The sequence below is a fragment of the Onychostoma macrolepis genome, chromosome 14, assembly GCF_012432095.1.
Source record: "Onychostoma macrolepis isolate SWU-2019 chromosome 14, ASM1243209v1, whole genome shotgun sequence".
Classification (NCBI taxonomy): Eukaryota; Metazoa; Chordata; class Actinopteri; order Cypriniformes; family Cyprinidae; genus Onychostoma; species Onychostoma macrolepis.
This window is the reverse complement of record NC_081168.1, coordinates 8,080,778-8,107,269: the sequence shown is the minus strand read 5'-3', so window position 1 is coordinate 8,107,269 and position 26,492 is coordinate 8,080,778. Positions and strand designations below refer to the sequence as shown.

Genomic DNA, 26,492 nt, shown 5'->3' with positions numbered 1-26,492 from the left:
AAATTCCTCAAAAGATTGAGATGCACTTGGATCTACTGGGATATATAACTGAGTATCATCTGCATATAAATGATACATAATATTATATTTACGAAAAATTGAACCCAAAGGGCCCATATATAATGAAAATAAAACAGGCCCAAGAATAGACCCCTGAGGCACACCACTACGTAATTTAGCTGATTTCGAACACAAATCTCCAAGGCAAACCGAGAAAGATCTATCATTTAAGTATGATTTGAACCAATCTAAGGCAGTAGCCCTAACACCAACATCTTCCAAACGCTGCAATAAAATACCATAATCAACTGTATCAAAAGCAGCTGTGAGATCAAGTAAAATAAGAATAACTACCTTTCCTGAATCAACTGCCAAAAAAATATCATTAAAACCTTAAGAAGGGCGGATTCTGTACTATGAAGAGACCTAAAACCTGACTGGAACATATCTATAACAGCATTCGTATCTAAATATGAAGCAAGCTGGGACAGAACAACCTTCTCTAAAATTTTCGATAAGAAAGGAAGTTTCGATTATAGGTCGGTAATTACTTAAAACAGTACAATCTAAATTCGGTTTCTTAAGAAGTGGCTGGACTACTGCATGTTTAAAACAAACAGGGACATTTCCATTAATTAAACTACTATTAAGAAGAGATTGAATAGTTTTACCTAAAAGATCAAACAAATTTAACAACAGCCGAGGAGGAAGAGGATCAAACGGATGTGCAGCCGGCTTAGTGTGCCTTAATATATGCTCTAACTGAGGTAAAGAAATAGGTTCAAAACTACAAAATGAACTCTGATAATTTAACTCAGCATGAAAGATCGTTACTGAGATAATCTTTAACCGAAGATTATCAACTTTGTTTACAAAGAATTGCAGAAAATCCTCACACATCTTTTGAGTAGGCTCTAGACAATTAGTAGGTGCAGGAAAAATAACTTTATTAATTGTTCTAAATAAGACATTAGGCTTGTTTGAGTTCTTATTAATTATATTTGAAAAATATTTTGCTTTTGCAGCCTTCACAATAGATTGAAAATTTGCCAAGGCTTCTCTTAATATATCAAATGAAACTTGCAACCTATCTTTCTTCCATTTTCGTTCAGCCCTTCTGCAAATTTTCCTTGAGGTACGAATTTCATCATTCATCCACGGCTGTGATTGTTTATTTGATTCCCTATATTTTAAGGGTGCTATCTCATCTAAAATTTCTGTACAAACCGAATTAAAAGAATTAAAATACCCTTCCACACTATGGTTCTGAGAAGAAAACTCTAAGTCATGGCAAAATGAAGAGGCAGAAAAGGCCTCTGAAAATTTATCAACAGTTGAGGTATTTATAAGACGAGTAGAGTGGCCAGACCTATTGCTTACTGAATTCAGCGAAGGAAATACAGCATCAAAACAAACAAAGAAATGATCAGAAAAACAAGCATCATTTACCACAACATTAGTAACAGAGAGACCCAAGGACAATACAAGATCGAGAGTATGGCCAGCTCTATGGGTAGATCCTGACACAAACTGAGTAAAATTAAATGAATCGATCAACTGCAAAAATTCACTAGCCAATGGCTTAGAGGGACAGCACACATGTATATTAAAATCACCAAGAATAAGAAAATTATCACAAGTGGGAACTGTGATAGACAAAAACTCAGAAAATTCATCAATAAAATCCTTATTATACCTTGGAGGCCTATAAATAAGTGCACATAGCAGAGAAGAGACAGAATCAACCCTAAATAATTGCATTTCAAAAGTAGTATATTTCCTGTACGGCAGTTGACTACATTTAAAATGATTTTTGTACACTGTTGCAATACCTCCACCCCTTCCAGAAGTTCTAGGTGAATTGAAAAATAAATAATTAAAAGGACAAAGTTCAAACAAAGGACTTAAGTCCAACGCATCAAGCCAAGTTTCAGTCACAAAAAGGAAGTCCAAATTATTTGATGAACAATAATCATTTAAAATGAAAGTTTTATTCACCATGGATCTTGCATTTATTAACGCCATCTTAACTGAAATGGTGTTATCAACTTGTGGAAGATGCATGCACTTATCTTGTTTGAGCGATCGAAGATTGCTGACATTTACTCCTCCGTTCCGATGACGCGAAAGCCGTTGGCCACGCCAATGAGCTGGAAGCACCCCGTTAGGCTCAACGGGAACCAACCATGAGCGTCTTAATTCCCCAAAGATTGAATAGTCCATATGCGCCACCAAATAATTCCTTTGGGAAGCCCAACATTTTTTATATTTAATCAGAAATCCTCCTCGTTTTCCACGTTTTTTTCGACCTTTCTTCCTTTGCTGGGAACATCGTCGCCGAAAAAGATCCACAGGAACCGAAAGTAAAGCCGCGGGATGAACGAAACTACGGTAACGAGAGTCTCGGGATCCAAACGCCAACATAGACGTCTGAATGCTTATAAGAGATTGACGATCGTAGCACAATATGGTTTTACCACTTGGCAGAGAGCCGCCGAAAGCACGAGAGTTGAACAAGTACATGATAGACATAAACAGGCAAAGAAATTCCAAAGCCTGACGGCATGCCGGCAAACACGCTGGCGCCATCTTGACCGGAAGTGTAATACCAAGGATGACCATTGCTTAATGCTAAAACATCTTTGGTTGCCAAGTTGTTGGTTGCTAGTTGAGTTAACTTAAAAAGTTGATTGTGATAGGTTGCCTTATTTTTTTTGTTAGGTCAACTTTTTTTTTACAGTATATATGACTTCCTTAAGACCAATTAGTTGTCCAGCAACTCGCAAACTAGTTGATTTTAAAAATATGTATTTTTGCTATTATTTGTTAGTATGTGAGTGTATGTAAAACCACAGCCGTGCATTCTGTTGAGGCCTGAATAATTGGAAAATGCAGGCACGTTCCTCCCCAGGCATCTGCCCTAGAGACTTCCTGTTGTCCCAATAACGGGCTGCTACTGCAGCAAAAAGAGAGAGAGAGTGAGGCAAACAGTGAGCGGTAACAGGACCCCACTGACCCACTGAGCGCTGACTCTCCCTGACTGCTGGCTCTCCTTGGATGTGCATGGCAGGACATAGAGAGCGTAGTGTTGCTATTTGTATAACCGTTCTTTGTGTTCTGTCAGACTGAGTGAATGAGGGTTTGTTGAACAGCCCAACTTGTCATCTGACAGTTTGAACTGGGCAGCTGTTGTCAGAAGGGATGATGCAACCCTAGTCTGTTTTTAGTGTGTGTTTTTGTTCAATATACAATTTAAAGCTCAATGATTAGCAGTCACAGTTGTTTAAATATTGGGAACAATGCAAATTGGCTTTTGATTTTGTCTTTGGCTATGACATAAGGGAATATTGAAGGATCTGATAGCCAATGATATGATAGCTTTGTTTTGACAACCAGTAATCTGGAGTATTTTAATCACATCAAAGCATTGTGACACAATGCATTGTTTCCTTCTGGTACAGATTAAAGAAATAGTTCACTAACATAAAAATTTGCTGGAAATTCACTCTCAGGCCATCCAGGATATAGATGAGTTTTTTTTTTTTATCAGAACAGATTTAATGAAATTTAGCATTGCATCGCTTGCTCACCAATGGTAGTGAAACCATGCTTGATCTGTGAATATTTCTCTCCTGATTCAGATTAGATTACTTTTTCACATGAGAATATATTATGGATAGAGGACTCATATTTTAGCCAGAAGCAATGGATTTAAATTAAAAATGCCTTAATAATGGAACTGTTAATTACAAGTGCACAGCTTTTCACTTCACAAGATGTTAACTGATGAACTGTGAATTGCTTGTGGATTGTGATGTTTTTATTAGCTGTATGAACTCTCATTCTGATGGCAGCCATTCGCTGCAGAGGATCCATTGGTGAGCAAGTGTAATGCTAAGTCTCTCCAAATCTGTTCAGATGAAACACATAATCAGCCGTTAAAGCAATTGGTGGTCCATGATGATTAACTGTTTGCTTTGTGCTCATTGATGCCGGTCTCATTTCCCCAGTAAGGTACCCATAAAGTCTTAGTTGATGCTTGCAATTCCACAGATGTTCATGTTTGTTTATGTCATTGATTATTGTTTAGTGGCCCGTAAAGAACATGCAGAGTAATTGGAGTTGCACTGAGGAACAATATGAAGTCAGCTTGGGCTTGGCTTCATTGTCTTTACATCATGAATGTATGTGCAAGGTCTAGACAAAGTCTCCATTGTTTTTATCCATTGTAGGGCCGGTGTTCATTTGCATGCCGCGTGTCGCAGAGCCCACAGTGTGAGGTTCAGAGTATGACTCAGATGGCGTTTGCATATTCAATGAGTCTGACGGACTATGGCCTGAGTGCTCTTCAGACACATCTCTCCTCCTCAGGTCATCCCGAGCTTCAGATGAGACATTAAAAAAGGACAAAAAAAGAACAATACTAAATTCATTTCACTGCAACTTTCTATAAATGTATGCATGTGCTTTAATTAAGCATTTTGTGCAGGTGAATATGGTACTTTCACTTCAGCAGGAATTACCCAGCCTCCTTTGTTTGCTGCTGTTTTGCATCTGTCAGTAGCTGCAGTAGAAAAGCTTAAGCTATTTTAATATAGGGATGTGCAAAACTGCACTTTTAAAAAAAAAATTGGCTGCTTGGTGGGCTGTCTGAACAACTAGTCAATTGGCATATTAATATAATAGCAATTACGATACCAATAATTAAGATGATTTAATGATAATATTGTTAATGCATTTAAAATTTTAAACTAAAAATATTAATGAACTAGTGAACTAATCTGTCTGCCAGTCAGTTATTTCACGATATTTGTACCATTATTCTTATTATTTTATTTTATTTTAATAAAACATACATTGATGTTGCATATCCATGGCTCTACAGTGTGACCATTTCAGTTGTATTTGCGACTGAAAACTACTGCGTGCGACTATGAAAAAATATTTAGGAGCACCTGTACGACTGACCCGATCAGCATATTTGTGTTTGCGCTGAGGGAGCTTCAAAGGTTTCTAACGTACTTGCGTGTTTTTGCAGTGTTGAGTAATGTATCACAGACGTATCCTCTCATTATAACAAACAAAGTGTAGACCGAGTGTAAATAAGAGCTTCACTGTGCAGTGTAGAGAGCTGCGTTGATTATAATGGACTGGAGTTTTGTGAGATTGTGATGAACTAAGGAGAGTGACAGCTTGCAAATGTGATATTGATTTAATACAACAGTTCTTTAAACAAGAAGTTTATATTAAGTGACTTATTGTCAACACTAATGCCTTATTTTGCTCTATTTCGTCAATGAAAATAGTTTCAGACAAAGTCACATTTGAGCTGCTGCGCATCTCCATTCAAACACAGCGGTGTTTCGTTTATGAATAAACTGCATTTTTAAATGAATCTAGTGAGTCAATGATTCAATTACCCATTCATAAAGACAGCCAGATGCTTCGTTCCTGAATGCATCGGCCATTCGAACGAATCAATTCAATTAATTATTCGGTGATAAAATCAGTGACTTGCCGGCACCTACTGGCAGTTTTAATTAAATTTTTAAAGTATCTTTTCTGTTATTTAAATCATTTAATATTTCTATATTCAAAATTGTATATTTAAAACATTAACCTTAACATGAATTTATGAATTGCACTCATGCAACCTCATTAAATGTCTGAAAATACACCTACAAGCCACTTTTGTGTTCTTCTGTGCCACCTCTGTAGTACAAATTCATTTCTTAAATACGGATTTAATTTTATTGGTAACTTTTATTCTTATTCTACTTCTTATTCTGTTGTTTTAATTAAAAATGTTAAAAACCTTGTAAATATATATATTTTAGAATTTGATGACATACTTTTTCAATAAAGTTAGAAAAATGCTATTACAAAGGTAAAAACAAAATTCCCTGTAAATCACTTTGAGTCAAATATCACCTCGTAATAGGAAGGTTAATTTTTTGATCAGAATTTTTGATTATTGATTAGAAGGTGCTCCTAAATTTTTGACCGTGCTCCTACATTTTTTAAATTAGGAGCAATAGCGCTCCTAAAAGAAAAAGTAAGCGTAGATACCTATCAGGTATCAGACACGTCATAATTCAATACCAGTTGATCTCCAAACATGTGTAATTTTCCTTCATTGCCTGTGTAAATGTAACTGATTGAAGTGCTCTAACTGTTGTATTGTAGTAATACAGCACATAGATGCAGGTTATGTCCTGCATCTGATGATTGCACCGGCATGAGTGTCACTCAGCAACAGTTGCTATGCAATTTCCTCGCAGAGGAGGACTCAAACAGTCTCAGGCAGGCTCTTACATTTTTATTAAAGTGTCGAAACATGTTTTTGTAATCTCACTCGTTTCATGCTGGTTTTTTTTTATCTCTGTTGTCAAGAGGTGAATTGCTGGTCTTTTTTTAGAAGCCTGCAGTCTGACGGCTCAGACATAACATCCTCCTGCATTTCTCTCCTGAACATTCATAATTCTGCAGTCTGCAGTGCTCATTAGGCAGAGCTTGACCTGCCACAGGTTTTGTGCTCTTTTATATGCATATGAAGGTGTGGTATATTCATAATACATCCTCTTGTTTGAGACCTCTGTTGAAAACACATCATCTTAGGCATGAATATGAGAGGATGGCTCTTCCCTGCATATACATAGCATTCATCTGATGTTACAACAGAGATTTTTCTGGACAGATTTTTCTGTTACATCACCATATCACCACAATCATATATTACTTGTTGAATTTGAAACGATTGTGATGAAATTAAAGATAGGGATGTAACGATTCACTCAACTCACGATTCGATTCACGTTTTTTTTTTTTTTTTTACAAAATGAAATTTAAGACAAATTATAAATTAAATGCGTCCTTTTATTATTGCTTGGACAAAATGCAGCACGTTTCTTTGTGAAATTGAAATATAACACTATAATAATATACTAATATTGCTCTTTTGTTGGTTTTGATTGCTTCTATTCTCCTCATTTGTAAATCGTTTTGGATAAAAGCCTCTGCTAAATAACAAAATGTAAATATAATGTAAATGTAAATAACAACACTAAATTGAAAAAACAAATTAAATTAAAACAAGCTCCAAATCAAATAAATAACACAAATAAAATAAATCTCTTCATATAAACAAAATAAGGCTTTGTTTGTGCTCTTTACATTTAAAATTAGAGGCAACCACTGCATTTTAATCATGATCCAAACAAAGATGCTGCAACATGAGCAGTTTTTAATCTAAATTAGGTTGTATAATTTCGAAATTTGAAGCAAAAACAGAATGGTCTGACTTCAGTTTTGTGAAACTACCGTATACATAAAAAATATCTGCATGAAACAGAAACAGCAGACGAGCTGAATGAGACGCAGATTCACTCTCTGCCAGCAGGTGGCGCTTTAAGTTTCCTTGGTTTCCGCTGTAAACAAAGCAGTGCTGCACTTATGAACTTTAATATGCATTATACAGAGGCAAGATGAAAGGAAAAAATACCATATAAACTAGGCTTGGGCGGTTTCCAAATTTTGATACCGTCAAACCTCCTCCCTATTTTACCTCGGTATACGGTATTACCGTGAATAATAAAAAAATTATGACATAAGGCTCAGACAGTGTGCCTAAACCGTTCAGAAACTGAATACCAAACACTAATACTGAAACAATAACATGCACAACAATATTAACAACTTTTATTAGCAACAAATAGCAGTTTAGAAAAAAGTGCAAATACAACAGTCAAACGGAATTAAATTAACATAAACATCCATATTATAAAAAGTATTGCAAAGCGGCTGTCGGTGGACCTAGATGTTGTTGGTCCTGCATCGGGAGGCGTTGAAACTGTTGCACCAACCTGATCTCACAGAATTCCGTGTAATGTTCACGGATTTAATTAACCTCCGAATCTGTGGTGGCATCACGGAATCGCCGAAAATTCCGTGATGGGCTCACAGAAGGCACCAGCTGTGGTCCATGCACGGATTCACTGGTTCAACACCAGCGCTGCATCGGACCACATAAAAGAGTGACTCGATGCAGTTATACTTTCACTGGAGTACCTGACCCCACCCCTACCCTAAACCTACCCAGTTCTGAACAATAATGATGACGATAAATTTCCCAGTATCGCGTCGGCATGTTGATGCTAAGGGTTTCCGTGCGTGGAGCACGGCTGATGCTGTCACTGACTTACATTGGTATCACTTCTGTGAGCCCATCACGGAATTTTCGGCGATTCCGTGATGCCACCACAGATTCGGAGGTTAATTAAGTCCGTGAACATTACACGGAATTCTGTGAGATCATGTTGGTTGCACTGAGTGAACTCGGGTCCATCCTCGCAGCAGTGTGAGTGGATGGTGGTTTTGTATATGCGACCTTAGGTTCGAGGTATTTCCATCTCTCGCGGTCACCTTTTTGTTGCACAATTTGCAAATTGCCTCGTCCGTATTTACCGCCTCTCCCTTCTCGTTCGGTCGAAACCCGAAATACTGCCAAACTGCAGAAGTTGTGTTCTTTTTCGAGACCATTGCGCGACTCGCCATCTTTCCCCCTCTCTCTCTTTCTCCTCCACGCTGTCACGTGATGACAACCAAGCATACGCATTTTTAGGCATTAAATAAATTATATTTAATATATATCCTCGTCTCCTATATAAGTGCATTGTTTTTTATGACGGTATAACGGTATTGAAACTGATACCGTTGCTATTTTTAGATCCCGCGGTATACCATATTACCGTATTACCGCCCAAGCCTAATATAAACTTTTCTAAAGACAGTAAGTTCCCCTCAGACATGCATTCATATAAACTCCTACTCCTAATTGAATCGCGATTTGTGTAGCATCTCAACCGATTTGAATCGTCACACATATGAATCGATTTTCAACCTGCTCACGGTTAATCGTTACATCCCTATTTAAAGATGGTTGCTGAAAAATATAATTACAAGAAAACATCTTTCAGTTGACTAAAGTGACTAAAGTCAAGTAATTTAGACCTGTCCTTTAAGAAAGAAGCTTGTCTCATGCTAAGATTAAAAAAGAAAAAGTGTGATCAGAAACACTTTCAAAATCAATGAAAATTCGGGCAATAAAATTAAGCAATTTTTCTAATTTCTCATCAGTGTTACCACAGTTGCTGCAGTTTGTTATTAGAAGGCGCATACATAATACATTTTAACAGAAAATGATAATAACAGTAATAATATTTAATCAAAATTCAATTGAAAATTTAATTTAAAATCTACTTTATATTAGGCTTGGGCGGTAATACGGTAATATGGTATACCGCGGGATCTAAAAATAGCAACGGTATCAGTTTCAATACCGTTATACCGTCATAAAAAACAATGCACTTATATAGGAGACGAGGATATATATTAAATATAATTTATTTAATGCCTAAAAATGCGTATGCTTGGTTGTCATCACGTGACAGCGTGGAGGAGAAAGAGAGAGAGGGGGAAAGATGGCGAGACGCGCACTGGTCTCGAAAAAGAACACAACTTCTGCAGTTTGGCAGTATTTCGGGTTTCGACCGAACGAGAAGGGAGAGGCGGTAAATATGGACGAGGCAATTTGCAAATTGTGCAACAAAAAGGTGACCGCGAGAGATGGAAATACCTCGAACCTAAGGTTGCATATACGAATAATACCGTATACCGTCGCATAATACCGTATACCGAGGTAAAATAGGGAGGAGGTTTGACGGTATCAAAATTTGGAAACCGCCCAAGCCTACTTTATATGTTGACAAGGTGATTAGTATATTTTGGAATTGACGAAAGGGAAAGCTAACACTTCCATTAATCAGCCAAGCAAACATGATTATTGCTGTCAGTCTCATTAATATCATGCTGATAATCTCAAAATTAGTGAATATTGTCCTATATGTGGCTCTCTCTGTAGTTTGCAGCTTGTTTTTATTCAGCTAGTTAGTCCTTAATGAACATGTCCATTGATTGTCTTTAGTGTTCCCAATTTTACTTTGGTGATTAAATGAAGTGTTTTTGTACCCTCTATACTGCATACTTGGTCAGCTGATAACCCCCTCTGTTTTATTGTTGTCAGACTTCCGGTGGAGTTCGCTTTCATCATGCTTTTCTGCTGTGGCTTTTATAGATACTCACACTGCAGCACATGCCAGCCTCTCTGCACAAACATCCCTTTAGAAAGCCTGATGTCTTATTCAAAGTCTCTCAGTCTCACAGTGGGACCACATGATCACCAACAAATCAAAACACTTTCCTAATGAGCATAAATCAGTGCGCTTTTTCTCAGCCAGTAAAATATGCCAAGTGGTGCCCTCTCTTCAGCTGACGGTCTATCAGCAGCATCTTGATTTTCACCAGACAGACATCACATGCTCCTTAATCGCCAGAACAACAAACACCATCTCTTTTCCTCTCTCTCTGACACTGTTTGGAAGGAGAGAACTGTTACAAAGGCACACGGACTTGTTGGTCACGTTTTTTTCTATATCCTTCCTTCCTCCACTCCTGCCTGCCACAAGACTGCTGAAGAGCATTTGAAAGGTGTTTTGTTTTGGGCAGAGATGCGAGTAGAACAAATGTATTATTTTCTGTTATTTTAACTCCAGCAATATGTACACAACTCGCACAGTAACATGCCATCCAGATGAGCAGTCAGAAGCAGAGTAGTTATTTATGCTAGAATTTGAAACAAACAAACCTATGGCAAGTCTCTTTAAGATTAAATCTTAATGCCCTAGATCTTGCTTGTTTCCTCTTTCCTCTTTCTTTTATTTATTTTTTTTATTCATGTTTAAGCAGTAGTGATAACTGTTTTATGTGCATTTTGTTTTGCTTCATTTCCAGCTGCAGCTGCGCAGGCGCAGGCAGAGGAACGGCGCAGCCAGGCAGGGAACAGCCCAACGCCACCAACTCCAGCCAGCACAATGAAGAGCCAGAGCAGGCCAGGTAACAAACGATAGTCTCAGTCTGTCTGTCACTGCTAGGGTTGCAAAATTCCGGGAGTTTTCAAGACTGGAAACTTTCCATGAGAATTAACGGGAATATATGGGAATTAACGGGAATTAATGGGAATAAACTGGAAATTTGCTAAATTGCAGGAACTGGGAACTTAAATGTAGTTGAGAACAAAAACTTGCAGTATAATCTTGGTTAAAACAACCAGATTTAATGCAATTTCAGTTTAATTTCTACTCTACACATTGCTCAATCGCACACTACACACTGCTTACTGCGGGGCTATCGAGGCCACGCCCCCTACATGCACTGTCCTTATCTACCATTACATGCACAGATCATTTCTTAAATCCTGCACACAAAATATAAAAATGTCCATCTTGGTAAGTATTCATATAAATTACATGAATATTACAAAAAATGTTTAAAACTTCCTTGTGCTGTGTGTAATATACTGTGCAACTAAATTAGGCTATACCATAGTAAAAACAAATACACTGACTGAACAAACATTTAGGTGAGATAATGATAAAACAAAAGTCTAAAAATGACCCTCCCCACACACAATCCTCTCTAGTCACCTAAGAGGGGGATTCCCCTCCATTTTCTCTGAAGCCGCACTTTCTGCATTTGAGCCCAAAGACTACGTCTAAGTTTTGATATTCTAAATATATGGGATTCACGTTTAACTAGTAAATACCAAAAAGTGTTTATACAGTAGCTAGACAGTTTATGAGGTATGTGCTATATAGCTCAAGCTGTGATGCTCCTTCTGCTAGCAAGTTTTCTGTTATCATACAGAAGTGCAGTACTGGTCAAAAGTTTGGACACATTACTATTTTTAATGTTTTTAAACATTACATATCTTTTGCTCATCAAGCCTTCATTTATTTGATCAAAAATACAGAAAAAAAAAAAACAGTGATATTGTGCAGTATTGCCAGTATTACAATTTAAAATAATGGTTTTCTGTTGTAATATACTTTAAAATATAATGTATTTCTGTGATGCAAAGCTACAGTCTTCAGTGTCACATGATTCTTCAGACATCATTCTAATATGCTTATTTATTATCAATTTTGGAAACAGTTGTGCTGCTTAATATATATATTTTTATTATTATTATTACATGTGATTCTTTTTTCAGGATTCTTTGATGAATAAAGAGTTTTAAAAAAAAAACACACATTTATTTAAAATAGAAATCCTTTTTTAACAATACACTACCATTCAAAAGTTTGGGGTCAGTATCTTTTCTCTTTTTTTGAAATAAATTAATACTTTTATTCAACAAGGATGTGTTAAATTAATTTTAAAAAAGTAGTAGCAAAGACTTATATTGTTAGAAAATATTTATATTTTGATAAACTGTTCATAAGTTTTTATTCATCAATAAATCCTGAAAAAAGCATCACAGATTCCCCCCCAAAAATGTCATTTTTAAAATTTGTATTAGTTTGTATGCAAGTGAGCCTATGATCAAAAAAATATATATTTATGTTTGTAGATGATACAGTTTTATAAATTTCCAATTAATTCCCTTAAATTCCCAAAAATTCCTGTAAATTCCCATAAATTCCTGGTAAGTTTCAAATTTGGAATATTTCCAAAGTTCCCCAGACGAAGTTGCCATGGAAAGTTTACGGAAATTTACCGGAAATTTTCCGCACCTTTGCAACCCTAGTCACTGCAGGGAAACACATGGATTTTTTTTTCTTTTCTGAAGGCCCAGTTGTGCAAGTAGTTCCGAATTTGAATGTAAAACAGAATGTGCATAAAAATAAAAAATGAATGTATTTTTATTTATTAAGGAGGCTTTTTCACAGATTCAAAAGGTAACAGTTTTTCTTTAAAAAAACAATAGGTTTGTACTAAAACAATCCTTTTTCCTTTTAATTATTTTGTTTTGTTTTTCCCACAGTCTTGCTTTGGTTAATTGAGTAACATGCTGTCACATGACCGCCTCTACACTCATTAGGGCCATTGCAGCACTTCCTGTAGCATGTCCTCAAACACGCCCATGACTCAGTGTCAATACTGTATCAGGTGTGGTGAGCTCATAGCTGAATCTGTAACCTGAGCCTTATGTAAGACCATGCAAAAGGATTATCTGCACAACGGATACTAGTGCAATCTGCCGAGAGCCTTTTGAAGGCCCAGGAAGTGTTCAGATTTCACCTGATACACTAGTTAGTAATGTTGTGTTCTGTTATGTGTCCTCAGTCATTGATGGGGCAGCTCTGAGGATAGACGACAAGCTCCGAGTGGCCAAAGAAAGGAGAGAAGAGCAGGAAAAGCAACATGGTGACAAAGCAAAAAAATTCACACAACAGGTGTTGGCAACTTTAGATGTGCATGTGACCATTGACTTGCAAAAGGGTAATAATTGGCACACAGGTGATAAGCGCAACAGAAATAACACTTAACTCAAAGAGAACAATAACGCTGTTTACAAAACAGTGAGGCAGTCATTTGCATATTTTATTCATGCTGAGGTGGATGCTGGGAAACAAGAGTTCAGCATCCTTTGAAAACCATAATATGTACTGCATTAATTTTGAGTGGCGATGTGACGCAAAGCGAAAGTGATAAAGACCCTTTGTGTCAAAAAGTTTGCCAACCCCTGCACAGAACTGGACATAATTCATTCTCTTACGTTACAACAAATCATACAATCACACCTGCTAACGCACCCTGTTTGGCCCGTTCAGCGGCCCGTGAGACTCAGCTTCTGGAGCGAGAGCGCAAGGCCCGGCTGCAGGTGGAGAGACAGATGGAGGAGCGACAGAAGAAGCTGGAAGAGCAGCGCAGGAAGGAGGAACAGAGGAGAGTTGCAGTGGAGGAGAAAAGGAAACAGAAATTAGAGGAGGAAAAGGTAAACAGTTTTTTTCTTAGACCTTACCCTTTGTAAAACATTACCACCCAACTCACAGAGAAGCAAACTACCATTCAAAAGGTTATGGTCAGTAAGATATTTTTTAAAGTATTAATTTTATTCAGCAAGAATTCATTAAATTGGTCAAAAGTGACTGTTAAGATTTCTATTGTAATAAATGCTGTTCTTTTTGACTTTATAGTCATCAAAGAATCCTGAAAAAAATGTATCATGGTTTTCACAAAAATATGAAGCAGCACAGCTGTTTTCAACATTAATAAATTAATAAGACATGTTTCTTGAGCAGCAGATCAGCATATTAGAATGATTTCTGAAAGATTGTGTGACACTGAAGACTAAAGTAAGTAAAAATGAAAATTCAGCTTTGCATCACAGGAAGAAGTTGCATTTAAAAATCTAAATTCCTAATAGAATACAGTTATTTTAAATTGCTGTAATATTTGACAATTTTACTGAATGTTTGATTTAATAAATATATCCTTTGTCAGCATAAGAGACTTCTTTCACAAGCTTCACAAAAACTTTTGAATGTGTACATTAACCTCCTGCGGCAATATTAAATTTTCATTTTAATATTAAAATGCCCTTTAGAGACTTTTCCTAAATAAATGCTGTATAATCCTTTACACGCAGAATATAATATTTTAAAGCCATGCACAATGCCAAGTCTGAACCTAAACCAGCCTAATTATACAGGACTCCCTTAAGCTTAACTAGCTGTTTAAACAACCCACCACCCAGTCTATTTCTGGAAATGCGTGTTTTGGCTTGTCCATACAGTCATCTGGCCTCACCTGGCCTCTTCACTGACTTTTAGAGATGGGCTATGTAATTAATTTGAATGAAAACGGATGAGAAAATGGATGAAATGAAACAGGTGATTTTGTTAGTCTTACAGTCATACAGCAGGAGTCATGTGTGTTCTGTTCAGTACCTAACATGCAAAATAGCCTGGAATCATGGACTTTGTTTTAGTATTGACACCCACACCTTTTCCATGGTCCACTGCTGCACAGCTCACAGGATGTATCATGGCTCTATTTGTCTAACAAAGTGTGTGTGCGTGTGTGTGTGTGTGTAGGAGCACTATGAGGCCGTGATGAGACGTACCCTGGAGCGCAGCCAGCGAGTAGAGCAGAGACAGAAGAGATGGTCCTGGGGTGGACTTTCAGACTCTGACAACAAAAATGGTATGACTGCTTTTCCTAAATGGCAAAACATCGGAAGCACCTGACAATATGTTCAACAGCTTTTCTTTATAAAACTTGAACAGCCTTCCTTCACTGACTGTCCTACAGTCTGCCCAAGTGTGTTACAACTTATAAATCTATGAATAATCAAAATCTTTTGACAATCCTGATTGCAGTGGTTTGTTGTTAAAGGTGAAGTGTGTAATTTGCACACCACTAGACTCGTATTATAGTTTTCACACAGTTTCCTGAAACCCACATATGCCATTGGTCAGCAAAACAGGTAGTCCCTCCCCAATTAAACCTTTGGTTGCTGATTTTTTTTTATTTTTTATTTTATATAAAGCCACAGTGTTTTGAACTGGGATAGCAGAAACTATTTCCCAAACATCCCAAAAATGACACGCTTCACCTTTAACAAGTCATGTTTGTTTGTTGGTGGTTGTGTGCAACACCACAGGGATGGAAATCTCTTGTTGTCAGCTGCGTTTTTCCACCTTCTCATGGGAGAGAGTGTTTCCAATAGCGACCTGTCTGTCCCTGCCCCTCCCACAGGACAAAGTGACAGTGGCTCCACCTCCTCCCCGATTGCTATAGTAATCTCCCCTGCTTCTCCAGCCTCCAAGCCACCCAGGAACCAGACGTCACAAGGTGGTTTATACAGTTTGCCTGCCCATGGCGTGACTTGACACAAACTGCCCACTCCTCCTCTTCGCTCATACGTGCACTAATCTGACTGGGGCTGTACTGGCTGTTACTCGTTCACTCACTAAGTTGTTTATAAATAATACAATTTCTTCACTTTCCAGGGATTGTAACAAAGAGTGAGTTCTTCGAAACACTTACCTGGTTTCTGGGATGCATGATGCTTTGAGTTTTAACTGTTTTTTTTTTTTTTTTTTTTTTTAAATCCAGATTTAATTACCCTTTGAATGTTTACTAACAGTGTTTTGCTTGATGTTTTAGACTGAGTTTGCTGTAGTTGAAACTTTTGCAAAATACTGATTATTTATTGATTTTATAAATATTAATTTTTCAATTAAAAAAAAAAAATATATATATATATATATATATATATATATATATATATATATATATATATATATATATATATATATATACTTTTAAATATATTTTCTAAAATATTATTAGAATGTAACAGACATATAAGGCTATCGCAATTTCAGGTTTATCTGTTGAGTATTTTTATTTTTTTATGTGCAGTTGTTACCCTGTCTTTAAAATGTAGATAAACCAGCTTGTATTAGTGTAATTAACAATAGTTTAGCACGTGCAAACCCCTGTAACTCTAATTACACTCCCTGTCTGTCTCTGTGTGCGTATTTACCCTCACCCGTAGACAAGCGCTCTTCCTCTACTACAAACCTGAAACAGACTGACTCAGTCATCAGCAAGCGTCTCTCATCATCCTCAGCCACCCTCCTTAATTCTCCCGATAAAAGTAAGTGCCCTCCCTGCCCTCTCCTGCCCTTTTCTTATCCATACAGCATGACTTCTTTTGATACATGAGCATGAGTAAATACTTTTTAATGCTGGTCATGTGATCCAAACAGAAATCAGTCACAAGTCATGTCTCACACAGGTGCCTCTCCCTGTGGTTTGCTTGATGAGCTTCATTTTACAATGTTATTTAAATGCAAATTCAGCATTGTGTTTATTTGAATGGGACCGTAAGTGTTTTTGCCATCTTGGCAGCTTATGATTTTTGCAGACATGCTGTTTCTATCCACAGTTTCCTTTTCCTCTAACAGGAGCAGCCAGCCATGACTCAGACAGTTTCACACCAAACACTGTTTGTGTTGGAGTCTCCTCTTCATTTCCTTCTCTGCAGGCACATTTTAGTGTGATTCCTCAAAAGATTTTAGATCACTTTTGTGTTGGTGGTTTTATCTTTGAAGTCTGTCTTCAGTCCCTCTTGAGTGAAACCTATGTTCTCGATTCAGGAGCTGAGCTCTCTTTTGTCCCTCAGGTGCAAAGCGGAGAAGTTCGTCTTTGAACCGGTTGCCTAGCAATGTTCCTCAGGCCTCTAAAGAAGTGCATAAGCAGCCTCAGGTGGAAAAGACAGGTGCCAAACTACCAGTGCTGCTCCTCTTTTGAAGGATTTGTTAAAAAATTACAATTCTGTCTTCATTTACACACCCTCATGTTGTGCCCAACCTGAAAGATTTTCTTTTGTGAAACATAAAAGGAAATATTTTGAATAATGCACTAGTTGTCATTTCCCATTCATTTGTTGACTGGAGCTTTCAAGCTTTAAAAAAAGAACAAAAGCTCCATGTAAGTATCCGCAATTTCTTCTTTTGTGTTCCAAAGAAGTCATATAGCTTTGGAGCAGTGAGTAAAATGATGACAGAATTATTATTTTTTTGGATAAACTGTCCCATTAACTTTATTTCTGAGAATAATGATGAACAATCACAAGGTCTCATAAAAGATTTTTATTTAATTAAGGGTGTGAGCCTTTATTTGCTTTATTTACTGAGCAGTTTACTCATTGACATTCTGAAAATCTAGTTTTAATGTAAAAAGCATTTAAACAGGTGTATGCAGGGAGCTTACACAGGCAACATGCACCTCTTAAACATTTACAAATGCAATCCTCCACATTGTAATTAAACTGAAAACAGTTTATAAATACAACCAGAATTATAAAGCAGAGTGTAGCTGCATTGTTCTCATCAAAATATCCATTTCCTCATTCACTGCAAGTGGCATGTGTAAGCTTAGACACAGGCCAGGCCTTGCTTCCTGAATGATTTTAACGCCTCCCTGTCCACTTTGTCTGTAGGCCCAATCCTGAAGAAGCGAAGCTCCTCCCTCTCTCGAGTAGGGGCTAAAACACAGCCCACCACCAAAGCAGAGAAATCCACAGCAGATGAATCAGGTGCTTAAATCCCTACTGGGACATTTCGCCATGCCTGTTCGCCGTTTACTAATAAATAAGCGCAAACTGTGTTCACGTCTATGGTCTGCCCTGCTCTTGTTTAATCCACAGCCAACAGAACATGATATTTGGGTAATAAGGGATGTTGGGGGGAGCATGGGGTTTACAGGGTTGGTTTGTGGTTATAAACGTGCAGAGTCTTTCTCCCTATGTTCTTTGCTTGCCATATCCTTCCACTCGTGCATCAAATCATCGTGCAACCAGAAACATAACAATCCGCTAATGTCTATGCTACTTTGTCCACACGTTGGTTGGTGTGTGCTGCTGCCTTGAGCTTCCAATTTGTCTTAACCTCTCCTTGTTGCTTTTTCGTTCTCTCAGGGAGTTCTCACTAACTGACCTACTCACCAGGAATGAGCTCTTTGTGTATGTAAATACAATGTGTTTTTGTTTGTGTGAACATTATGCTGTTTTTCTTCCCATATGACATTAACCGAGGAGTTTGGCCCCTGGTGCCATGGCTGTTTTCAATGTGCGAGTGTGTCTGTTGTCATTCCAGGTTTAAATATGCAAAATACTGAATGGTTTTACAGGAACGCTGTATTTATTTCTAGATCTTATGTTAGCAGGACATCTATGGACTCCTGATTTATATATTCACTCTTGAAAATTTCCCCATCACAGTGCACACTTTTTCAGGTAGACACCAACATTCTCCATGTTTGGAGCACTTCCTTATTATTGAACTCCCTTAGTCAGATCATCAAAAGCTTCACAGCTTTTGGGGAAAAGAAAAGAAATGGATCATTCAAAAGGGATATTAAGTTTTTACTCCTTCATTTTTCAGTTTTTCCCCACTGTTGATTTGTAACACTGATTACAAACATAGATCTCATGACAGCAAGAGCTTTTTGCACCCTGTTAGTATGTGCTGCTACAGTTTTGCAGTGTACTACAAGCAGTATCAAATTAATTCATCAAATTTTTAGATTCTGTAAATGCAGTAGAGACCAGACTGATCAGATGCTGACCTGTAATCAATTTCTTCATTTAACTCGAACATAAATTCGATCTATACCTCAAATTAAAAATGCCTGACTTCAAGCATTAGACTTTTGTCTGATGGATCTCAAAAAGCTTTTCAAGTTACTCTTTAGTCCTGGCTTTGTTTCCCTTTTGTTTTCACCTCCACTTCCACAGCCCTGGTCCTGCTCCCAATCACCTTCCTCTTATCTCACTAATATTCTTTTTGTCTCACCAGCATTGAGAGTCTCAAATGACATCTACCGTTTATATTTAAAGCACTTTTCTCCTTGGTTTTTGTGTTGATTCTTGCATTTTAAATCACATTGGTGTCATTCCCCTCTCCTTCCTCTTTTGTGTTATTCCTCAACCTTTCTCTTTTCTTTTCCCTTTGGTCTGCTGTTTTTCGTGTACGGGCACACCGTGTCTATAGCTCGCCGCTCGTTGGCTGCCCCCGTGGATAGCAGTGTCCTCAGTCGGCTGCTCACACCCACCCAGGCCTCGCTAGCTAGAAGCAAGAGTGCTGCGGCCCTGTCCGCCGAAGGAGGCGACACCCAAGGTAACACTAGAGAGAAAGGGAGGCTCAGCTCGTACCGGAACCTTCCACTTGTGTGTAGATTAAAGGCGCTCTGCAGGGATGCTTGTTTGGCGTGTTGTATTGGGCATGCTAGAATCCTTTAATGCTTGAATCACATTTATTAAGTTATACATGCAATGTGTGATTTACAAGCTTAGCAGTGTTTTCTAGGGATGCACAGAAATGTTTTTGTCTTAACTTTTTTTTTGCCAGAATGCGGTTTAATTTTTCATGACTGTTTTTAGCCAAAAGCAAAAATACCCTGGAAATTATAATAGAAACTGTTACATTAACCAAAGCAGAGTGCATTTGAATTGTTCCAGGTTTAATTGGATTAAAATTTAGATATCATCTGATGATGTTATCAGAAATGAGCTCGCATTTACAGTTCATGAGGCACGTGTACTTTCTCTGTGTGACTCACATGGAGAAATCCTGTGATAGAATGGACAAATACGTCTGTACATGTGAACATAGATCAGTTTAAAAAAGCGCAGATGGAATGCAAGATTGCCTTATACAGAACCAAACTTTAGCATACTTTCTTCTTTACCTTGAATCAAAAAGCTGTGTAAAATGTCACTTGTGCGTACATTATTGCATTATCTATATCAGTTCAAGCATTTGATGCCTCAAGTCACTTGCAGAAATATACCCAAATAATTTTTCACCATCGCGCACAATAATTTTAACATTTTTATTTCAGTGCATCACTAGTTTTTACCCTGCTCTCATTCTCTAAAATACACATGCACACATCAACATTTGCAAGGTGTTCAAGGGCTATTGCTGAGGGATCTTTTGTAAGCTGATTAGCCAAGCGGTTCTGTGCGTGAGAGGGAATGAGTGGTGTGAATCTGCGCCCTGCTGTTGCTATTTCAATCCCCAGCTGATCCATACAGAGCAGCTCACGGCCCCTGCAGACCAGCAGCATCACCCTAAACTATCTTCAGTTCCCAAAGCTACCAAACTCACTTAAGATTCCCAGCAAAGACGGAAATGCATACTCGATATGTAACTTGTTCGACAGGGTTTGATGTTGACTTGATGCTATCAGCATAACTGAGTCTGATAGTATCTGAACTGTCTTATTGGTTTCTTAAAATAGACAGAGAATTATGAATCATCAGCTTATGGATCAATTACATTTATAGGCTTTCCATGATGATAACAGTCAGAGTTAATTATAGTGTGTTGAGATTAGCACAGATATCCCACTGTCATAGCAGACCCAATCCTTAGGTCAGCTCATACTGCTCACCTCACTTCACCTCACCTCCACCAAAAGATACTGGGCAACCCCTGATCAGCTACCATCTCTATAGAGCACAACAGTGACGATCACATTTTCATTGCTCAAAAGTATTTTTCCCATTCATTTTCTTAATAGGGATTTTTTTGTTCTAAACGATTAAGTAAACCAATCAGCTTTAAGATGTCGCACATTACAAACTTTGATTTGAAGCAAAGAAAATATTTGAAAACTCGAGGAAAAAAAAAAAAAGCAAAGATCCAAAAAATCTGAAGGAATGATGGTTTAATATGAAACTATTCACTTATTGTCAGTAATTTATAAGTGTAATGCTCTGGTGATTTTGTGGCAGTTAATATTTTCATGCAAACAGTGGCTTATATGGTTGTTTGTTTATGATTTTGCAAATTTAGCAATTAACAAATTTAAAAAAGAAAGAAAAAAAAATTCTTGTCATTCCTGTGGAGAAATGAATAGGGAAATCCAACTGTAGGATGTGCTGTTTTTTATTTTATTTTCTTTCTTCTAATTTTGCCTTTATGCTGAAACCAGCATAAAAAGTGAGAATTACCATTAATTTTCCAATAAAACATGATTCCTTAACCACTATTTCTGTAAAATGGGTGGTTATGACGAATTACGTTCAAAGTCATTTGTAATTGTTAATTATTTTGATGGGGTTTTTTTAGACGTTTTGGCATTGATTTGTTTTTTGTAGATATATTCATACATTTATTATTCATTAATTTGTGTATAAGCGGAGGGTAACTGCTGCTTCACGACCAATTTGAAAGTTCAGTACAACTGCCAATAAATGCAATGAAATGCAACAGTCGTAAACAAATGTCAGAGATAGTGAAAAGGCATTTCGAGACTTGGCTTGGAGTACATTTTATGCTGTTTGGTGTCCCTGATGTGGATGTAAGGGGAGAATGAGTGAGTGAATGTTCTTTAATTTGTGCTATTGTTAATCTTAATAAAACTACACCCTAAAGTGCTTGCTTGGTGCAGATGGTGTGCTTTAGCATATTGGTGACCAATGTCTGGCCAGGATGCTATCTTTCCCCTGCCATGTATCTCTCTCTGTCTCACACCCACCAACCCACCCATCAAACCCAATTTACCTGAGGCCATCAGTGCTATCAGCAACAGTTCCCCATCAGCCTGTATGACTGATCTAACATACACCAATGTTTTGTGCTTTTATCATCCCTTTCCCCTTCTCCCTTCCTCTTTATATCTCCCTCTTTCTGTCCCTTCCTATACCTTTGCTTTGCTCACCCACTCGGCTGCTTGTGACGTCCCTTCCCTGCTGTCCCTGGCTGTGCACCACTGACTGTGTCCTTTACCAGAGTCTCACCTGTGTCCTCGTTCAGCATCTGCAAGCCCCATGCAGCCCTTGGCCCGTGGACCCCTACGCAGTCGCAGCAGCGATCGAAAGAAAGGACCGCCTACTTCTGTGTCTGCAGATGCCATTTCCAGTATGACACAGGTGAGCAGATGATGCATGGCAACTTCCACTTTGAAATAGGTGGGGGTTGTGTCACATGATCCTTCATAAATCATTCTAATGTGCTGATTTGGTGCTAAAGAAACTTTTTTTTTTTATCAATGTTGGAAACTTTTTTTTTTAATTCTTTTTTTTTTACTTTAAATATTTTTGTGTAAAACCTGATGCATTTTGTAGGATTCTTTGATTAATAGAAGTTTAATTTATTTAAAATATAATTCCTTTCTAATTTGATCAAATTAGAAAAATCAATGTGTGCTTTTTTTTCCATATGTAAGGAACACCTACGCTACCAGTCAAAGGTTTTTGAACAATAAGATTTTAATGTTTTTTTTTTTTAAAGAAGTCTCTTCTGCTCACCAAACCTGCATTTATTTGATCCAAAATACAGCAAAAGCAGTAATATTGTGATATTTTTGCTATTTAAAATAACTACTTTCTATTTGAGTGTTTTAAAATGTAATTTATTCCTGTGATGCAAAGCTGAATTTTCAGCATCATTACTCCAGTCTTCAGTGTCACATGGTCCTTCAGAAATCACTTTAATATGCTGATTTGCTGTTCAAGAAATATTTTTTATTATTATCAATATTTAAAACAGTTGAGTAAAGTTTTCAGGATTCTTTGAAGCATTTATTTGAAATAAAGCAAATCAGAAAATTAGAATGATTTCTGAAGGATCGTGTGACTGGAATGATGATGCTAAAAATTCAGCTTTGAAATCACAGGAATAAATTAAATTTTAAAATATAATCAAATACAAAACAGTTATTTTAAATAGTACAAATATTTCAACATGTTTCTGTTTTTGCTGTACTTCAGATTAGGCATGGGACGATAACCGGTTTCAAGGTATACCGCGGTTTGGAAAATTCACGGTTTCAAAACCACTAAAATTTTCTGTTATACCGTTCCTGTGGTATGCGCAGTTTTTTTACGTGTCGTCAAAGACGGAAAGTGCAGGACTCCCTCAGTTGTGAGCAGTGAAGACCTGTGTGTAGGATGATGGCCGCATGAGGTGAATTCCTGGAACTTTTCCCACGTCGAAAAAGGCGGAGTCTGCCGTATGGGAATTTCTCGGGTAACATAGACCAATCATGTTCCGTACAGATGCCGTTTTGGCGCCGATCGCTAAATAAATACTTCCAGGTCGTACACAAACGATATATCTGTGTCGTCTTCATTTCTCCCTCTTTCACCCTCAATCAAGACAGAGACCCATTCGCCGGTTGTTTCAGTGTTGAAATAAATACTATTTTGCTTGCTACCGAGGCAGATAACATACCTAATTAACTAGCTAACGTCAACTAGTTTCCTCCCTCACATTACTTCACAGAGCGGGGAATAGCAGACTAAAGTACTAAGTTTCTGCGATTTGGAACAATAAATTTAGCTGGTATCACGTCTATAATTTTAAGCCTCCTGCCATTGTTTACATCTGTTCAAAATCACGTCATTTAAAAAAGAAACAAACTGCTGGCTCAGGTGTCTTTGCCACTGTTTGAGTGTTATACGGAGAGAGACCGTGTGTGTGTGTGAGACACAATCGCGCACTCTCCTTATGTGTATGTGCACACATCTTTGTACCTCACCGCTCATAACTTGGACTGAAAGATGAATGTGTAGAAAGTGAGCATATCTCCAAAAACCTTGTTGAGCTGCAGGTTTAATGACTGCATTTTTTATTTTTTACAGAAATTGTTTTGATTTATGTTTTTGATTATTGAGCTATAGGTTTAGGTTAAGTGACTGCATTTTAAATTTTTTTTCATTTAGAAGGATTTTTATTTATTTATTTTTTTTTGCAGAAAATAATTTATGTTCTGATTATTGTTGAGCTGCAGGTTTAGGCTCACTTAAGTGACTGCACATAATTTAATTAACAAGAATTCAATTATTTATATTAATTATTTAGCCTGACATGTTTACCATTCCAAAATATTCTATATGTTTCTTAAAAATAAAATGTATTGTGTTCAGTGGAAAAAACGTTGTTGTTTTTTTACCCAGACATTTAAAAATAACATATTTTAGAGCTATAATCGCAATACCGTGATACCGTGAAACCGTGATATTTTTATCTAAGGTTATCATACCGTCAGAATCTCATTCCCGGGCCATGCCTACTTCAGATCAAATAATTTCAGGCTTGGTGAGCAGAAGAGGCTTCTTTAAAAAACGTTAAAAATCTTACTGTTCAAAAACCTTTGACTGGTAGTGTATAAGTACTGCTTGGTATATGTATATAATTTGATTTCCAGAGCATCCGCAGTCTCTTTACCAGGATAGGTTTAACGAACCTACAGTACCCTCCGTGTTATTTGTGTCTTCCTTAGTTGAAATGCCTTAAAACAATATGTATTCATTCAGACATTTATATGTCCGTATATTATGGTTTGCTTTGCAAAACAGCTTGGATTTATCCCTGACGTTAATCAGTGAGCTGTTCTTTCTGAATAACACTATCTGATCCAGGCTTAAGACCGCTCCAGCAGCAACGTGCGCTGGAGAGACAGGGAACTGGGTTACATCAATCACTTTTTGACCAAGTGCCAAACTGTTCTTTTCAAACTGCTGATATCCTGTGACAGAAATCACAGCCCAAATTTAAACACATTTCAACAACACAGGAGTGTGTGTAGCTGAAAACACTAGCTTTAACACACTTTAGTAGAATTTTTAATTCAATACTGAAAAATAGTCCAGTCTTATTAAAAACTTCCTATTTCACCCAATATTTGCATGTACTATGTATAGTCTGTTTGACTGAGCATTGTGCTGTTAGCTTAGCAAAACAGGGAAATGTTAAACTACAGTGCCATTTCGAAGTTTGGGGTTGGTAAGAATTTTTATAACACTTTTGAAAGAAATCTCTTAAGCTTAACAAGGCTACATTTGTTTTAACAAAAATTGTGAAATATTTCCATTTACAATAATTCTTTTCTGTTATAGTGCATTTTTGAATGTAATTTATTTCTGTGATGCAAAGCTGAATTTTCAGTATCATTGCTCCAGTCTATTTGCTGCTCAAGAAATGTTTTTTATTATCAATGTTAAAAACAGTTAATATTTTCTGGAAACCACAAAACAGCATTTATAGAAATAGAAGAATTAGTATTATAGTAAATTACTATATAATTCTTATATAATTGTATTTATTATACATATCTTTACTGCCTTTACTATAGTGTGCTAGTCAGACCCCAAACTATGATAATCTTTGGAGTTTTTAGGGGCATTTAGGCTCTTAACATGTTGAGTCTGACTTTATTTTATTTATTTTTTTACTCTATCATAATCAGATCTGAACTGCATGTGACAGTATGATCCCTCATATAGAGATTTAGAAATGCCCACTTCAGTGATTCATTCAGACACAGTTCATTTGAAACATTGCCCTACATATAATGAATCCTAACCGAGCTTGAGTGCGTGTCTCAAAGAGGAAGCGAACGAGAGCTTGCATTTTATGGTCACTGGAGTAATGTAAATTGAATCCGACATGTTTCCTTCTGATGGCCAAACTGTACCAGTGGCTTGGCCTTACAGCTCTCTATATCTGATCTTCCTGATATGCTCGCTGCTTTGCTGTGATCATGTGGGGAGGGTTTCCTGTAAAAGATGTCCACATTTATTAGCCTGTCCTGCATTTAGTTCTTTTGTCCCATTGACACCCTGAGCATGTGGACAGAAGACTTAAAATAGATTGAAAGGACATGTTTACCACAGTCTTTTTCAGATTGATGACAGCAGTAAAATCCCAGCTGCAATGGAGTGATAATTAGCTTTGATTACGCTGAACAATGATTGTCACTACATAGACTTTTGGATCAAAAAGTAGAGATCACATTTGATCACTGAGACAACATTGGAAATCTGGGATTCAAAATCTAATTTAAATCTTAAAGTCAGTTTTAGTGTTTTGCTCATGAATTCATAGAGTGGATGAGGTGCGATCTCTCTTATTTTTTTTTTTTTTCCATTTGTAAAAGCAGAAAGGTGAGACGGAGAAGCGCTTCACGTCACCAGTTGGAAAACGCCCTGCCTCGCCCTCCAGTCGTCACCGATCCCCATCTCCTTCTCCCACGGCTAACACCACCACAAGAGCGCCCTCACCTGGAGCAGCCAAGTAAGACCCGAGATCAGGTTTAGCCTGCAGTGGTTTCACTTTAAAATGATA

General features: G+C 37.3%; 1 protein-coding gene across 18 annotated transcripts in view; it reads left to right on the top strand.

Moving 5' to 3' along the window:
• map7d3 (MAP7 domain containing 3) overlaps positions 1 to 26,492 on the top strand; it is a 39,361-nt gene that overhangs the window by 4,412 nt on the left and 8,457 nt on the right. For 2 of the 18 annotated variants that reach the window (XM_058798730.1, XM_058798728.1), the window contains exons 2-12: positions 10,849 to 10,950; positions 13,183 to 13,263; positions 13,671 to 13,834; positions 14,937 to 15,045; positions 15,601 to 15,696; positions 16,406 to 16,507; positions 17,036 to 17,131; positions 17,855 to 17,950; positions 19,407 to 19,532; positions 22,155 to 22,294; positions 26,305 to 26,441. In XM_058798730.1, coding sequence (XP_058654713.1) covers positions 10,849 to 10,950; positions 13,183 to 13,263; positions 13,671 to 13,834; positions 14,937 to 15,045; positions 15,601 to 15,696; positions 16,406 to 16,507; positions 17,036 to 17,131; positions 17,855 to 17,950; positions 19,407 to 19,532; positions 22,155 to 22,294; positions 26,305 to 26,441 — 1,249 coding nt within the window. The remainder of the gene's footprint in view (positions 1 to 10,848; positions 10,951 to 13,182; positions 13,264 to 13,670; positions 13,835 to 14,936; positions 15,046 to 15,600; positions 15,697 to 16,405; positions 16,508 to 17,035; positions 17,132 to 17,854; positions 17,951 to 19,406; positions 19,533 to 22,154; positions 22,295 to 26,304; positions 26,442 to 26,492) is intronic. The other 16 variants (XM_058798741.1, XM_058798740.1, XM_058798732.1 and 13 more) reach the window with 15 other exon arrangements.